The sequence below is a fragment of the Ambystoma mexicanum genome, chromosome 1p (genome assembly GCF_040938575.1).
Source record: "Ambystoma mexicanum isolate Mex_15411 chromosome 1p, UKY_AmexF1_1, whole genome shotgun sequence".
Lineage (NCBI taxonomy): Eukaryota > Metazoa > Chordata > Amphibia > Caudata > Ambystomatidae > Ambystoma > Ambystoma mexicanum.
Window position 1 is genome coordinate 600,542,033 of NC_090921.1, and position 17,903 is coordinate 600,559,935.

At 43.1% G+C, this 17,903-nt stretch overlaps 1 protein-coding gene across 3 annotated transcripts in view; it reads left to right on the top strand.

Moving 5' to 3' along the window:
* The window catches only part of RFX2 (regulatory factor X2), a 580,927-nt gene that overhangs the window by 169,692 nt on the left and 393,332 nt on the right, over positions 1-17,903 (top strand). For all 3 annotated transcript variants that reach the window (XM_069649559.1, XM_069649558.1, XM_069649560.1), the window contains one exon: positions 8,098-8,356. In XM_069649559.1, the coding sequence (XP_069505660.1) occupies positions 8,098-8,356 (259 nt within the window). The remainder of the gene's footprint in view (positions 1-8,097; positions 8,357-17,903) is intronic.

Below are 17,903 nucleotides of genomic sequence, written 5' to 3' on the forward strand. Positions count from 1 at the left end.
ATTCATTTATTATTTTTGTTGCATTTATTAATTTGTATGCTTTTGGTGAATAAAGAGGCAGTATAAGAGCCATTTTACAGTGTGTGTACGTACGTGTGTACGTACATATGTACGTACGTACCTGGGTATGTACTTACTTGCCCTTCAACGTCCGGTATTTAATTCAGTGTACTGGGGAGAAAATTAGAAATATATCTGTGTACTCTGTGAAAAGAAAAACACTCCCTCATGCCAAAAAAACTTGCTGCACTGCTTGCTGCTCTCCAGCAGACTCGCGCCACACTCTGCCAGCAATATTTGGAAACGCAAAAGCCTTCTAGTGCTCTTTAAAAGCACGCTCCGCTTCATGCTACAGGTAAAGCTCGCACTCGTCCAGTCTTCATAAAATGGAAGCGTGGCACCTGCTTGCGGCACCTGCCTGCGCTCTGAACACACGTGCACTCCGTTTCCATGAAGCATTTACGAAATGAAACAAATAAGGGGAAATAAACTAATCACTGTTCCTCAGACTGCCGCTTGCTTGACTAACAGTTTACTTTTGAAAATAATTATTTACAACTTTTCACAGCATGCTGTTCCTGACTTGCTATCTTCGAAGTCCTAAAGTCTCTCCAGTTGCTGTGCTCCCACCCGTGGCTGTCTTGTTCCATAATCTTAGTTTAACTGGTGCTGTCTTTCTTCTGCTGGTAATCATCGGATCACTAGATTGGGCCTTGGATAAGGAGCTTTAATTAAACACAACCTGCCATGGAGGTAGAATGAACTTTTAAATTCTGTAACTGGCAGTTACAGAATTCAAAGTTCATTCTAAGACACTTCAGTCCATTGTTCTCCCCAGCCAGTAGCTCACTGCTCCTCCATCTTAGCTTGGATAACACACTTTAATTGAAGGGAAAGTAATAGGAACCCCTCTAACACCCAACACTTCACCTTGGTAAAACATTCTTCAACCCTATGAACCATCACTGGCCACCTGCAAGACCTGACACATCGGAAATTAATCTTCCCACCTTCCAATAAAGATTCCACATTGTCATGATCACTTTTGGGGCTTTTCTTAAAACAAGCCATCTTAGTCCATGGGTCATGCTCACGAGGCTCTAGTTTTGAGCTGTAGACCTTCCAATGACAAGTCCTACCTCATGCTATAAGTATTTTACTAGGAGAACTAGGACACCTCATGTTGCATTAGAAATTCTAATATTGTATATGCAATTAACTCTTCACGTCCTTTATGTAATTGCCTCAAATAATGGGGCTGATAAACCTGGTCCTTTTCAATTAAGGTAATTTCGAGGGGATTGGGTCCTCAACGTATTCCTTATCTTTGACAGTAATCACCACAGCTGTGCTGCTTCGGAAAATGTTCTGCGTCCTACGTCGATGACGACGATGCGCCATCCCCAAGGACCTCCTCCGACTGCCGATGTGATAAGGACGACGCATGACGCCCGTAGTCTCAGTTCAGTTTTTTCCGCGAACGTGTTTGCTTCATGAATCTCGGTACGCCTCGACTCTTTGGAGTTTCTGTTGTAATCTTCTCGGTTCTTTGACGATGTCTACCTCGTCTTCAACCCCGCGTCCAGGCTTCAAAAAACTTGGACTGTGGGTCCAAGATGTCGGTAACGGACTCGCATGACGCCTGCCTCTGGGAGGCCCACGACACGGACGACTGTGTCGACTGCCAGTCGCTCACGGCCAAGGCCTTGTGGGAGCGCAAGACGAAGTTGTCGGTAGGTAGGGTGTCTAAGCCCCGGAAGTCGAGGTCTGCAGGGCTTTCGACGGATGATTCGAGAGGCGACTCTCCGCGTCATCGTCGGAGGTCCAGTGGGTCTCCTTCCAGGAGTCGTTCTCGCCACGCCTCTGCCTCTTTGAGGCATTCCCGGAAGCGCCGGCATCGGTCGCCTTCCCCGTCCTCTTACGAGGTCTCCGCCCGTCGGCGGGTCGCTTATCCCACCATGCAAGCGACACCGGAGGAATGGGCTTCCGCATGTCCCGGGTCAGAGTGGACGATCAACTCTTCATTGGTTACGCTGGAAAGCGTTTGGGACAAGCTGTGACGAAACAGACTTTGTCACGTTGGATTATTTTGGCTATCTCCGAGTGTTACCGCTTGGCGGGTAAGGACCCACCGGCTGGCCTGCGGGCCCATTCTACCAGGGGTATGGCAGCATCTACTGCCCTACAGAGGGGTGTTCCTATTCATAACATCTGTGATGCAGCCACCTGGGCTTCTGTAAATACTTTTGTATGTCACTTCTCCCTCGATTCCATCCGAAGACAGGATCTGGCCTTTGGCAAGGCAGTCCTTTATTCCACAATTTGATTGGGCATGCTAAATTTGTGTTCTAAATTCTTTTCCCACCTCCTTACTTTGGTACTGCTTTGGAAGACTGGTGGCACACGTTCTGGGGGGAAAAAAAACTACAACTGAGGCTACGGGTGTCGTGCGTCCTACTTATCACATCGGGTGACGTTGGCTGTCTGAGGAGGTCCTTGGGGACGGCGCATCGACGTAAGACGCAGACGCCAACACTTTTCCGGAGCAGCACAGCTGTGGTGATTACTGTCAAAGATATGGAATACGTCGTCGGACCATCCCATCGAAAGAACGTTACCAGGTAAGAGAGTAACTTGTTCATCAGAGCTGTTACAAAAATCCCTTGTATACCCAAACCTGGAAAGTAAAATGCCACGATGCTGACCTGCTTACCTTCTAATTATTCTGAATAAGTTGGAGCTCTTACGAATACAACAGCTGTTTGCCCTCTGGCTTCAGGGTAGCATGATTACTCAAGCAGATGCTTCTTGTCAGAGTGCCAGCTGATCGGATGTTCACTGACAGGGTCTTAATTACATTTTGTAAGTTTTGGTCTATTAGCAGTACAGCAGTTTAGTGGTCAAATGGGGGCCTTGCATGTATTTGGGAGGGGTTCAGTGTTAGAGTGGCTCACATCTAGTATACAGTGGCTCTGTCCTAGAAGATGGATGCAGCAGGTGTCCATGGTTTCATGTGTTCTTTGTTAGATCAGAAATGGTGTTTTTTTCATAACTGTGATAGTTGCTAGGTATTTTTGCTGGCTTTTTATAATTTTGTTTAACTATGATACTTTTTCCAAAGTCTCTCTAAAGACAAACTTGATTTATAATGTGCTATTCTGCTTCACATAAATCTAACGGGACATGGCTGCTCCTGCTCCTGTTCCTGTATGTTTTATCAACCAGAAAGTGTTGGGTAATAGGTGGTGGCCGCTGCAAAATGGACCTTAGCAGTGCTCACTCCCCTCCTAATATAGGAAAGATATGCTATGGACCGCAATAGATCATGCTTTCCTCACATAGAACAGGAACGTTGTGGGTCTCAACAGTGCAAGAATACCACACATGGAACTGACTGGTCATGTCACATAAGTTGAAGTCCCCTCTCATAGAGAAGGAAATGCATGGGATGGAGCAGTGCCAGCACCATCACACTGCACATTTTAAATGAAGGACCTCAGCAATGCAAGCTACACCTGCATAGAACATGAATAAGAGGCCTCTGTCCAAATCCCCAGCACATATAACATGCCCAGCATGTGCCTCAGTGATCCAAGCTCCCCCCAAATAGAATGGGTATATTATAACCACACCAGTGGGAGCACCATCCACATAGAACAGGAACAGTTAATTGCCTCTGCAATGCAAGCTTCTCACAGATTGCACTAGTAGCTATCAATGCAATATTAGTTCTACTATGTAGGTTAATTGTGCTTCCAGGATCAATAAAGTAGGAATTGGTAAACTGTAATTCTAAGGAATTCAACCTTAGAAAAACAAATGATGTGTACCAATGTGCAGCCCCTCTACAGCTATTTCATTTTGTAAAGCGGGTTGCAGAAGAGGACGTTAAAGTTCCAGGGAGATAGATCCCCCTGTTACGCCTTTCATTATTCCTCTACAAAGCTCTGCACCTTTGATCTCTTCTGTATATATTTAAATTTTTAAGACCCAGACAAACCTGGCCAGTGACAGTAGAGCAAACATGGCTTGTATTGTGTTTTGAGATGTGATAGGAGAATTGTCTTTGAATTAAGTGCAATACTTAAATCTGCATCGAATCTCATGATTAATTGTTGGCTGTACAGTGTTAGCCTTTCATCCATTAGAGGTTGGTAAACTAGCAACTCAGTTAATGATCCGTGCTTAGAAGTTGGAGGAACCCTGCAGAAAGTGCTGCATAAAACTGTCATATATGCAATGCCACTTAAGGGACATGTTTTGCTACGTTTCAGTTTCGGTTACAAATGTAACAATTTTTCTTAACGCTTGCACTGGCTAGTCTGGTTTTGAATGTTTTCATTGTAGTATTGGACATTTGAAAGATTGTTGTGACCCCCTGTAATTGGTGTAGTGACAATCACTCGCCCTGGGCAAGGGCACTGCTTGCTGACTCTTTATAGTCACATTGACTGCATGTGAAGGTTGAATGGATGTTTAAACTAGATATTGCATCCTCGTCCATGCCCCAGATGACGTTTAGAGATAAGATCATTTCACATACATGTTAGTATAATTCGAGGGTAAATTAAATTTTAAGAGAAACCATTATTTTTCTACACAATGTGTATAATATACACAACAGGTAACCAAAATATGTCCAAACTTGAAAATGAATAGAACACATTAGAAAAAATGGAGTTGTGTAGCAAATATGTCTGGCTTCACACACATTCTTACATTTGTAGGAAACCTTCTCCTACACATTAATGTGTATGAACACACCACATCTTGATAAATACAGAGGCACTCTGAAAAATATTATTGTGCCATGCAAGCATGCATTCACTGAAAAACTGTTACAAATGATACTTCCCATTTGTAACTCATCTTATTGCTGATTGGATCCTAAAATGCTAGTAAAATATGCATGCATAATGCGTCTCTCCATGAGCATGCACAGACAAAACACAGCAGAAGCTGAAGAGAAAGAAATCCTTCCTTATCTATCGGAGTGCTGTTTCATTCAGACAGAATCCGTACACACAACTTTGGGGGTCTGCAACTTTATCCATGCAGATAAAAATCTGTAGACGTGTTCTGGTTTCTATCTAGTCACCGGTCCTTTGCACTGCCCTCTGCTCTCAACTGGTCTGTAAATGATATGCATGGGAAGATAAAAGCTGTTGCATTTGAAAGATTTTAATGCAGAAGAAAAACCTGTTACAACACTTATTTGGAGAGGCCTGCCTGCTGCCCTGCCGCCATGAGGGGGAAACCTAAACCTGGCATCCCAATTTTGGTAGATATAGATCAATGAAATGATTTGCCCAGGGTCACACACTTTATGTAAGAAGGGAGTTGATCCCAGTCTGCACTTTAGGCACTTTACCACATCTTCTCATCTCTAGCAGACATAAATGTGGGTTTATTTACAGTTTTAAGGAGGTCAAATAATTATCTGTTTCATACAGTTGACTTATAAGTATAAAAATCATACTATAAATCAATCTGACAAGTATGTAAAACCATATAAAAAGAAAATGGAATGATTGATTCTACCTTTTTTTTTATTTTCACCATCCTGAATGTGTTCTTTGACAGATTCAAAGTATTGTTGGCTTAAACAAGTCACTGTGTTTTGTAACTAGGCGCACACCAACAAAATTGTTTGAAAAGGGCAGCTCCTAGTAGTCATTGTTTCACAGAGACTTGGAGCTGATTATTATGCACAGCTTCTAGTGGGCTAAATTTTAGGGTAGCTACATGTGCAAGATTGAGAGGAAATTTGGGGATATCAGACGCGAGACGCGAAAGAATGACAGTGAATTTTCAGGAGGGATTTAACCTGTGACACGCTATTTGTAAACAAGACTGAGAAGACATTTGTGACAAATAAGGCTATTGCCCTGGTTTGAGAAACTGCACAAGAAGATTCCGAAACATGTGTCGTCATAAAGGGCTATAATTTCGCAATAATAACAAATCAAATTTTGAGAAATTTTCAACCGATCAATTGCAGTGAGTGTTCTTGTGGCGCATGAGTTTGCGTGAAAACCCCACCTTGAATACTTTAGGGTAGCTAGCCTTGGTCTTGCATCAGGTGCTAGTTGGAGAACGAGGCAGGACCCACGTGTCCTGAATGGTGGAAGATTGGAGTACAAAAACTAAAGGACTGTGTCATCTGGAAAGCCTCCTGTCTAGGCAAGCATCACCCTTGCCCAAGTCTAGTCTCACCTCCCACTACCTCATTCACAAACTTGTAAGTGTATGGAGAACTTATGGCCACTGTCCATAGCCTAGGGGAAAGTTACATAAATTGTCCTGATAGGCTCCTTGTATGCTAAATAAATGCCCCAGACAGACTCTTACTCAAACCGTGTAGTACATAATCTGTTTCAATGTTCTGTTAGGAAAGAAACTTGTCTCACAAGTGAAGGAGCAATGAGCAAGTTGAGGGATATTTTGGCCTGTGGCGTGTACTTTCTAAATGATCTATGTACTAAACTACAGTATTTACTCCAAAGAGGATACACATTTTGAAGTGCAGCTTTTTGTGTAGCATACATTTAAAAAAATCACTAGGTGATCTCAATTGTGGCAACCAACAGACCCATTTGAGTAGTGATTTCCTCAGTATTGTCTAGATTAGACAAGTGTGGAAGCCAGGTTTTCTAGTGGCAAGGTTTGCAATTTTGCAGGTTTCAGACTGCACATGCTGCCATTGCATCTTTAGTTTTGCACAAAACTGCAATTCCTGGCAATATCTAAATAAAGTACTCTGTGCAAGTAGATGATTGAATGCAGTTCTTTTAACTGTCAATGGGCGGCATGGTCAGTACAATGTATTCTATGACTGTAACAGAGGATGAGATGATGCTTGGTTCGTCTCCAGTTGGGCTCTTCTTTTTCAAAGGCACTCAAGACGAACCAGAGCAAGGGTGTTGGCTCGAACCAGGCTAAAGCCTGATCTGGCTCCCCCAACCTCCAGGCTGGAGCGGAGGGTTTCAGGTAGTTTGACTTGGTAGTCTATTGCCCTCCCCTCGACTAACCTACTCCACTCTAAGATCTCCTAACACCAACCATACAATACACACAACCTTTCTTCCCTCCTCCCTGCCCTGGGCCACAAATAAGCTCTCCTCTTTATCACTCTCTCCGATAGCAGCGATAACCAGACTGTTGTGTAGTCTTATCAGATTTTGGGCTCTTCCCTTTGGATAACATACTCCAAAGTTTCTCTGCCAAACCCATAGAAAGCAGATTGGCACTCAGGAATCTGGTACTTCTGACTTGCACCCATCAACACCACAGGTTTTGTAACTGCCTCTGTGTCCCACTAGTGAACCCCACCAAACGTTTATTCTCAGAGCTGTGCGCTGTGAGCCTGCCAATATTGGTAAAATGGTGTTATAAAAGACTCCTTGCTTTACATGACATCACTGGGACCAAAGTGGGAGGCTCTGCTGAAATCCATACAGTGTTTTTGCTGCTTTTTGCAAGTGCTTTCTCTGCTATGGGATTTCAGACTGGACCTCTACAGCTCTCCTTTGAGGAACTCTCCTGTGCCATGTCCCCCTGCTCTTTGTCCTGACAGTAACATCCTCTTGCCTCATGCAAAGGATCACCATTTTGGGTCCTCCCTGCTGCTGGTGCCCACTGCTCAGTCATCTTCTGGTGTTCATCCAACCTAGTGAATTGTTCTCCTCGCCCGCCTGTCTTCATTAAGAAGGTACTTTTTTTTTTTTCTTTCTTTTTTTTTTTTCTTAACCAATTCTTATTAAACACTTTAACCATAAGGTAAAAGTGTAGTGCAAGTGGTTTCAGAGGACATTAACTTGTCTGTGCCATACACAACAAATGATTACATTAAATATTGGATGATACCAAGTCTATACTTAGACTGGACAAGAAAGAACCGACTGCCACAAATTGATTACTCTCAGGATGCTCAATCATCTAATCCGAATCTTGTGTATTTTTTTTCTTTTTAAATATCTGTTTGGGCTATTCATTAAGCATATAGAATGCAGGGTCTGAGACAGAAGTAAATAATTGAAGTTTATACTATATAAAAGTAATTTATTCATACTGCAATAATTTGTGTTTTTATTTCAGACGGGCTGCTTATTCCTACAATGCAGAAGCTCAGATTTACGCCCCAAGTAGTGGTGCTTCCTATTTCGACTCCCAAGGTGGTGCTGTAACGACGGTGGTATCCAGCCCAACTTCACTTCCAACACACAGTATGGTGGGCATTGCCATGGATGTTGGCGGTAGTCAGATCATCTCTAGTGGTGGGGCATACCTTATTCATGGAGGCATGGATAACTCTCGAGATGCATTGTCTCACACCTCTCGTTCATCTCCAGCAACGGTAAGTGAACCTGAATGTCTTGCCTGGTTCCTTTTAATATTCTGTAGTAAGTTCCTTGACATTGTCTTTTTGTGGGTTGAGTTTTTCCACAGCCCTCTTGTGAGGGGTCTGAAGAGACCTTTCCCTTGTGGGAGTACAGAGCGTCTACGGAGTTACACCAACACTCTTGTACTAGCTAACCATTCAGAGCACTCTGGCTTCACACTTAGGTAGGGATGAGCTGGGAGCAAAGTACAATTGGATCCCCCAGTAATAGGTCTTTTTATAGATATTTTAAAGCATGTGTAATTCCCACTGTTGGCAGGGAAGAAACCTCTTTTACGTTTAAATATAATGAAGTTCACTTCCAGCCTGTATTAGCAGGCTGCTGCTCTTTTCGGAGCTCATGCACAGCTAGCTGTTTGTGACGCACCTACTGCTGCCAGCCAAAAGCTACACCCTACAGTTTACTTTTGGATTCTTTTTCCACCTGTTGGAGAAGGAACCCCTGGTAGTGAGCACCTGTTATTTGGCATGTATTGCTGTTCATTTTGATTATTTTAATATTTCTTTTCCACAAGGCCTCTATGGCCCTGTGGCTTTATGGCTACACTGAAAGGATGTCCCTTTTCAAACGGTTCCCCAAGTGTATTAGGAAGAGTATTTGGCAGGGGATCCCTATGAACATTGTATGTACTGCCTGTCTTGCACCCTCCTAATGAACAGGCTTTCTGCCTTTGCCGTAAACTGTACTCACGAACTGGGGTTGACGAGGAGAGGAGACTTCTGGCCTGGTTGCACAAGCCCAGAGGTTTGAAGGGGCCAGGAAACTGCAATGGTGCAGTTGTGGGATAAGAGAAAACAAGCTGGGAAGGAGGAACCCAAGCTTGTTGACCCTGATGCTGGAGAGGGGTCTCTTGCTCCAGGCAAGCTTCAGAACCAAGGGTTACAGAAATGGCAGCAGTTACCCCAACATCATGGGGAGGGAATACAGGGGAGTTCCAACATTAACTAAGAAAGGGAAGCTCCGGCTGTCGCTTTGCTGGCCATGTAGATTCCAGCGTAGTGGACTAGTTAGGTGCTGTGGGTGGCATAACCCCTGTTGGAATTGTTACTTTTGTGCGCCCACCGGCATTCTTAGTGGATGGAATTGGTGTTTCCTTGGAAATATAGCTTAACTTTGGGTCCACATTGGTCCCCGCCATTGAGGGGGTAGTCATCAGTTTGAGTTTTGCCAGTCCAGGTCTAGGCAGATCAATGTCCCATTGTCACTGGTCCTAATCTTATTGTAGATGGTGCCAGTCAAAAAACGGCATCTTATTTTGCCCGTGGGCCAATTGAGGAGAGTGGCTGAGAAGCGGCAATGACCCTGGCAGGCACTTGATGTTTACCACCCGCCATGAAGGAGAAAATCCTGGATGTTTTCCAGCACGTCTGCACTGAACAGGTGCCTTCACTCAAGGGTAAGGTCCATATGGCTCATACAACGGTCTACTCCAAGGAGGCATCAAAATAGTTTTCCTAGTCTGAATGTGAAATGTCGTGGGAGGTAGCCATGAGTACTAAAGGTGAACCATGACCCTTGAGCCCTGGGTGCCTACTCTACCGTACCACCAGTAAAGGCCTGTAGGCTGGATACTTCTGGGGGAAGGAAGGTAATGGTCATCACCCTTATCCCAGCATGCGTCCAATACTGCTGCTGTTAGCCCAGTCTGCGAGACACTGAAGAAATCGGGAGCGTGAAGACTTGGTATCTGAGGGGGATCTGACCTCAGACAATTTTATGCTGGCTACCCTGGATGCCAATTTCTGCGGTAGGAAAACTGGCGGCGTGCTCAGGTGGCAATTCTGGTTGACTCATCCCATTCTTCATGTTGTAGATGGCACACTCCTGGATCAGCTTGTTCTGCAGTGGCGTCAGTTGGACAGGGACTAGGAAACCGAAATTTTAGAGCTAAGTGATGAGGAATGGGCAATACTGGTGGGCCCATGCTCCCTATCTGTTCAAGGGCTTGCCATTCAAAGAAGTGAACAAGTTGTCATTGATTTTGGGAATGTCTCGGCCTGGGGAGCCCATCTGTCATCTGCAAGCCCAGGGACGTTCGTCTCTGGAGAAGTCGTCCTGGTACATCAATAAGCTGATTCGCCTTCGATTGAAGGTCTTCTGCCCATTGATCGCCAGAAAGGCTGTCGGGATCCAAACCGACAAAAAGGTGATGTTCTACATCAGGAAACAGCGGAGAACCATATCCTTGCCCCTTGTAGATGGAAGTACAGATCATGTGTGGCTCATCATCGGTGCATCCGGCAGGAGGAAGAATCGGACACACTCACACACTAGGTGTCTATTCAGAATTCTGGGGGACTTTAAACTACTCTACACGAATATAAACTGAACTTGGGGATCCTCAAGGTGAGCATCTGAGCAAAATGGCTGTTTTTGTCCACGCCTTCTGGTTTGCGAAGGAATGGCCAAAATCAAAATGGCTAGGAGCAGTGCGTAAAAATAAATTTGTACACCAATGGCTACCATATAGGTGTGTTGGGCTACTAATGTGATACAAGTGGATACGTTTTTGGTTTACTGAAAAGTAAATCCTAGCTGACACCAACCTACACCACAATACTTTCATGGTGATAGAATCACCTTGGTTCGAAAAGGGTACTGCTTATAAAGTGCCTGTACCCGGTAGTAATATGGGCTATTATGGGCAGCGCACCAGAAAAAGGGTTGCAGTGACGGTGGAGGGGGTGGATCAGGTGGATTCAGTAGAACTCCTTTTAGTTACAAATGAAAAAAACATGTAAGATGGCAAGAGGTTTAGGGGACCACAAAAGTAGAGAGCCTAAACTCCAAAAATGAACTGATAACTATATGTTCCTATTATTCCATTGTCATCTTCTGCTATGAAGTTAAATAACAAGCCCAGGAACAATTAAGGGTACATAGGCACCCACAGAAGGCATACTTGACATTTTGTATGCCATATATTTTGTGTTCTTTATATCACTTGTCTTGTTATTAGCTGGTTTTGCCTTTTTGCCCATTCCTTTGTCTTGCAAAATTCTATGGAAGGCTTAAAATTGATGCTGTGCACATATGGCTTCACGCTGATGGGATTTGGACAGGTTTACTTCTAACTCCAGACAAGTCATTGCATCCTGTGACCTTGGGACTGGTTGTTTGGCTTTTTGAGGGGCCAATTTGATTGGCTGGCTACCAAAACCTTTGTTGGGATTCCCTGGTGTGCAGCCCTTGAGTATATAGGTCTATCTAGGATAGACCTTGATGCTGAAACAGTCTTCACATTTGAGACCAGGTGTGGCCAACTGACTGGGTTTATGCGTTGGGAAAGATTTTCATTTAGCTACTTTTCCTCATAGATCAAACCCAAACGTTTTGCTCTTGCCTGTAATGGGAACTGACTTTTGATGGCAAGTAAAATAACTTTACTTAACTTTCTTCGCTCATCTGTTTTGGGTGCACTGATTATCCCATATGGTTATTGGTTCGTGTGGGGGGCAGAGGAGTAGTCTCGTGCTCCATTACGAAATTACATGTTTTTAAGCAGCACAAATTACTTTAAAGTGTGGCAGTAGGACTTTGTAGATCTTTTTAATTTGTTTTAACTTGCATTATTGTTTCTTGCATGTGTCGTCCAAGAATGGTTTGTGGCAGCGGATATGTTTGTGTTTTTTACTTTTCTCATATGCACATTTACATTTTGCTGGATAACTACTGTTCCCAAGAGTGGTAAAGTGAAATTAACTTTACTTACATTTTCCTCTTTGTAGACCAAGCACACACTATTTTACAATAGGGTGCTGGAGGGGTTACTTAGTATTCCCTTTGTCAAAATGGCCCCGTCTTCTCTTTTTCCACCATTTCTTTTTGGAAAGGTCCTTCTTGAGATTTACCAGGTTTGTTAGTTTTGTCTTTGGCTGGGTTCACTGGTGAAGACCGCCTCTGGCACCAGCGTGTCTGGCAGGGCAGGAAGCGAGGGAGGTTCTCGAAACTCCCTGTGCTTAGTCTCCGTGGTTACAGCAGTGCACCCAAAGGTGATTGACTGGCTGGTTGTCACCCTGCTAGGCTGCGAATGAATGGGAACGACTTGCATAAAAGGCCACTGGACGAAGGAACCGAAGATAGAAACTGGAAGAGAAGCTTGCTGCACCTCCTGGACTGTTGGTTTGCCTGGTGAAGCCCTGCTGCAGTGCTGATTCTCCTATTTCGACACCGACTAAAGAAGTCCGAAAAGGATGACTTCTCCCATTGGGGTTGGTGATACCAATCGATCACCAAGACTAACTTCACTGAATTCCCTCTCTCTCTGCCGGCTGTACTTCCGTTGCTGCTGCTGGAACAGAGTGCCGTAAGACAGGAACACCAGAATCGAGTGCATAGTTGTTAAACCGGACCCGAGCTCCAGGAAGATCCTCCGGACTCCCTCGAAGCAGGGCTGACCAAGCCTCAGCCACATCAACAGATTACTGGACCCCAGAAGCAAGGAAAGTCCACAGGGTGTCCACGAACCACGGTGGTGCTATTTGCGAGTGGCTGAAACTGCGAAGTGCCACTGATCTGAATTGCGCCCATTGCTGCCACTGACCTTCAAAACGTAGTGCAGGAGTCCCCAGATGTCCTCCCCCTTGTCCGCTTGAATGAGGCCCAGGAACAACTGGATCTGCAGGAACTACAACAGGAACAGAAGCCAGCTGGAACCATTTCTTCAGACCTAAGGTACTGTGAACTATGGGGTACTTGCCTCTTGTGTGTGTTGCTTGCTTGCTTGGCTGCCTTTTGAAGAGTTGCTTGCAGCTTTTCCTTTCAAAAGCCTCCCAGCTTGTGGCCCAACAGTGATTTTCTTTTTACAACAAAACTCTTTAACATTGTGCAAGACTTTTACCTACCTACAAGAAGTGCCTCAGCTCCCCTAGACTTTGCTCAAGTGACATTGGCTGTCCTGGCTCCCTGAAGACTCTTAACTTCTGACTTTGTGTTTAACGATCCCTCCAAAAAGTCACACGTACCTTACTTGTATAGCTGGGAAAGGGTTAATCTACATTGCAATGGGGAGGTTCGAAAGTGCTTACCTGTTTGAGAAACTTATTAACCATTGTTTCCCGCTCTAACGTTTTCCTTTTTGCCACAAATTCAGTATTACCATTTAAGGGTTAAAAGTGAGATATTATTATCTACAGTGTCCTAACTATTGAAGTCCCCTCAGGGTGTAGGAAAATCCAAAAGGATATCTACTTTATTGAACTGAAGGAGTGTATTTTGAAGTGTTTTTATTCTTGCCAATTGCTCCCTTCTAAAGAAGACTGGCTGTTAAATTAATAAATATGTATTAATTTATCAAGAAACCTTGAGTCTAAGTGTTATATACTTGTCACTGTGAAACTGTGTTGCAACCCAACAGCTCACATTGACCCCGCCTGAGATAAGCCTGGCTGCTCAGTCACTCTACCAACTGTGTAGTACAGGCCTATAGCAAAGGTTGGGTTACCTATTGCCAAGAGGACAAGGCTGGTGTAATCCAATGTTCCCTCTAATAATTTTTCCCTAAGTGCGGAAATGCTTAGCTTTCGTGCTCAACTTATTTTCCATGTGCGCAACTAAATTACGAGGTAAGCTACTTTGTGAGCATGCGTAGTTGGTGAGCCACCATCTCCAAAGAATTTGTAACAATTTCTCCTTCCCAACCACTGCAATTCTTTACGAGTCAGTGTAAAAGGTACATATTCAATAACCTTTTCCAAACATATAGGCTTAAAAGAACAAATATTTTGTTATAAGGAGAGCTCATCAACCAGTCCAAGAATTCAAGATCTGCCATAGTTCCTTACCAAAATTACTCCTGCGCAGAGAAAAAAAGTGTATGCACAAAAAAGCTCTTTATGGTCGGGATAAACAATATATTTAGCTGTGGCTGTTCATTTGTCAACACTGCTTAGAGACCATGCAGAAAGTGTGTAAAACCTTTTGAAAGAAATGTGTTTATTACAAAAAGCAAATATCACTTATCACTGATGTGACGGTCAAAAAATTCAGACAGGGTAACATTTTTGCAAATGAAATAATGGCAACTAAAAGGAATGTCAGAAAACGTGCAAATAGGAGTTCATGTGCCACTTTAATGAAGTAATTCAAGGGCCAGGAGAACATGCCTCAAAATGTGTGTAAGGACGATAATTACATTTCAATAACTGCACCACTGAATGATGATCAGGTTTCCTGGGTCTCTGCTTGCTATCCACATTATGTGGTCCTGTGAGCTGTGACATTTGCTCAAAATCTGCCTTGCAGCTAAGACGCACAATCCATTGTTATTCCCTAAAAACAGGAAAATGTGCTCAACAAAAACGGGAAACCATGAACATATAGGAACCTCACCCCTGATTCTACCCACAAAGTTCCACTGATATTTGTTTTTGAATCGGTGACCTGCAGAGCAGTGGCATGGGGCCGTAGTATTTGAGTTTCGAATTGTGAGGGGAAAGAACATATTTTAAAAAACATAAAATATCCCTTCTGGCAAAGCTAATTACATTCTTCCTGAAAAATCATTTGATTCGGAGGAGGGAGTAACATCATATCAGAGCCCTCCTTGTAACCCTGACATAGGAAGTGATATGGAAGGATACATAATACAGGTTACGGTTTTGCCCACTCTTTCTCACCACAGCCTAGACACAATTCCACTAGTCTTACTGAGGTTTTGTCTGAAGTACCGTTGAAGAAAATCACATATATTTGCCTTTTAAGTCAATATCAGCAATGTTCATAGGTACAACAGATTGAGTACTTCTTTAACTAGGGACCACTCTTACGAAATTCGCTATTATCAGTTGGACAAGATACATGGGGATGCTAAAGGCAATAAACACAAACACATTATCAAATTGAAAAGCCCTAAGCAGCTGATCAGAGAAAAAAAAACGAAGGTACAGTTTCCTAGACAGTTCCTAGAGTATCCTATTCTTCAGAAAACTAACACATTCCCCTCACTGTACTGCCATGCCAAAATGTCTGATTTGGTTTTTGAACATTGCTGATTTGTTTTTCACCCCCAAAGGATTGTTCTCCTGTGCCCTTCCATCTGTACCCCACCCGGCTCATCTGCTAGCCTCCAATACCAGTTGATGGGGCTCTGTAAACCGTGAGAGATTGTATCAGTAAAACACTAACTGGGATATTTTCATACCCACAATACTATGCAATGCAAAACATATTTGAAACCTCACCATGATATTATGTGCAGTTTAAGAAAATGCCATGAATCTGTAAGTGCACAATTACTATGAAGTGTATACAAGATTGTTTGCAACATATCCCACCTAAATTGTTGGGTAGGATTATACAAATGCTCAGTGAAACATTTTTTGCATAGCTGCGAGTTATCATATAATTTAAGGTCCATCACCCATGCCCCATGGAACTTTAAAATCTTGGAAAGGTGGCAGATTGTGTGGAAAGCATTCTAGTAATCTGTTTATCGTTGCCCTAATATTTATACAAATAATGGCAGGCCAGGTAAATGATATTGCAAGCTCTCCGCTTATAAAGTAGACATGAAATTTGCCTACAAAATCCCTAGAGGGCAAATTACTATTTGAGTTTTAGAATGCATTAACTTGCAAGGGGGGGCGCTAGTGTGACACATGTACAAAGAATAGGAATCATGGGATGAGGTTACACATTCAGGTAGCCTGGTTACTTGCACTCAGTATCTGATATTTGAACTGATAGGTGGGCTACATAGTCTGGGTGACGCTTTTGCTAAGGCGCCATGAGTAACAGTCTTGTGCTTAAGCATCATTCATATTAGAAACATAAAACAAGTGGATGTATGTACAAGTCTTTTGTAGAGCCGAGGTAGGCAGAGTCATGGTTGTCTGGTAATATATCTGAATGAGGCCTGGGGCAGAAGTTCGAGTCATAAGGTATAAGTGTGGTAGAGTAAAGTATAGGAGTCATGGGTAGGAAGGGGAAGTACAATTTGTTTAGTGCGTGCAGACCTCTCATTCTGCTCATGCAGTAACTTTTTCATATTAGTTTTTAAGCTATTGTGGATGTATTCTACTTTCAGGATTTGGGGGCTTTTAAGATCAAGCTTGCATGGGACACTGTAAAAAAGCTAGACCAGAACATCAATACTAGTTCATATAATTTAGCGTCATTTTGAGAGAAAGCAAATATTGGGTACCTGCTGTGCCTTGTGCATAATATCTTTTTGAATAGGTAGGAATTGTCTGTGTGCGCTGCTCAAATTCATATGAACGGCACCCAGAAGGAAGTTGGGCAACCGCACATGCACACAGCTTAGAGGGAACATTGATGTAGTCTCCCACAGAGTTACTACATACAGTCTTGCCTAACACCAAGTAAATGGGACCAGTAGATTTAGCAACCCCTGCAGTGGTTTATGCTGAAAGGGGCTAAGTTTACATACATATTCCTACTTCCTCTCTCCAGTGGGTTAAATGGGTGGAAAGTCCTAACCTTCTTTCCCTACCCTGGTTGTGGTCCCATGGTGGGATTGGGAGAAGACCCCTAAAGAAGGTTGCTTGCTCTATTCTGAACTTCTTGGAGCACGTGCACCTATATGTTGGCTTTGTCAACACTTGCTCTATTTTAAGACTAACTTCCGAAAAAAGCGCTTCATTTGGGTCTTGTGATGCTTAGGGTACTAGGCCCCATCTTTATTAGAGAAGGCCTCTTTAAGTGGTAGGGACTTCTTTTTATTTAAGAAGTGTATTAGTGTTAACTGTTTTCTGAATACTTAATGATTTGTAACTTATTTTACATTGCTTACCTTTCTTCACTGACTTTGCTGCATTACAGCTTGCTATTGTTATTTGAATCTGATCAAACTGTATAAAAGGTGAAGTGCCAGTGCTCTTTAGCAAGAGCTCCCCATGATGAATGATGCACGGTCATAGTGTATTTAGTAATTTTACTTTAGTCATTGCAAATTTGTTTCAAGGCCTGCTAATAACTGTATTTGTATTCATACTCTCTAACTTGAATTCACCCCACGCTTTCCTGATTGTAGGCCCTACTGCTCAGTCACCTACTGTTAAGCTGTTTTTACAAAATCTGGGAGTCCTCCCCATTCAATTGAACAGGGGAAGTGTCTAGCCAAACTCGATCAAGGTATTGTGAGTGAGCAGTAAGATTTGGAACTCTTCACCACTCATACTCTCCTAAATCTGTTTAGCACACTCTGAGGACTCTTCATAATTACAAGTTGGCAGAATGTATAACAATAAAGTTTAATTATTTAGAACTTGTACCACTTTTATCAGTCAAAAATTACGGCTACAGAGCACCAACATTTTAAAACCGTAAGATCGCTTTAGTATAGCAAAGCAAATGAAGATGAATGTTAGTATTAAACCAATTTGAGCATACATAGGTAAACGGGTCAAATAAAGGAGTTAAAATGCAATACACATCTATATAAAAATAGGGCCCTACACTGTAAAAGTCCTACCCATGCTAGAAGAGATGGGGCCTAGTGCCCTGAAAGTCCCAATTGAACCCTTTGCTGGAGACTTTGGA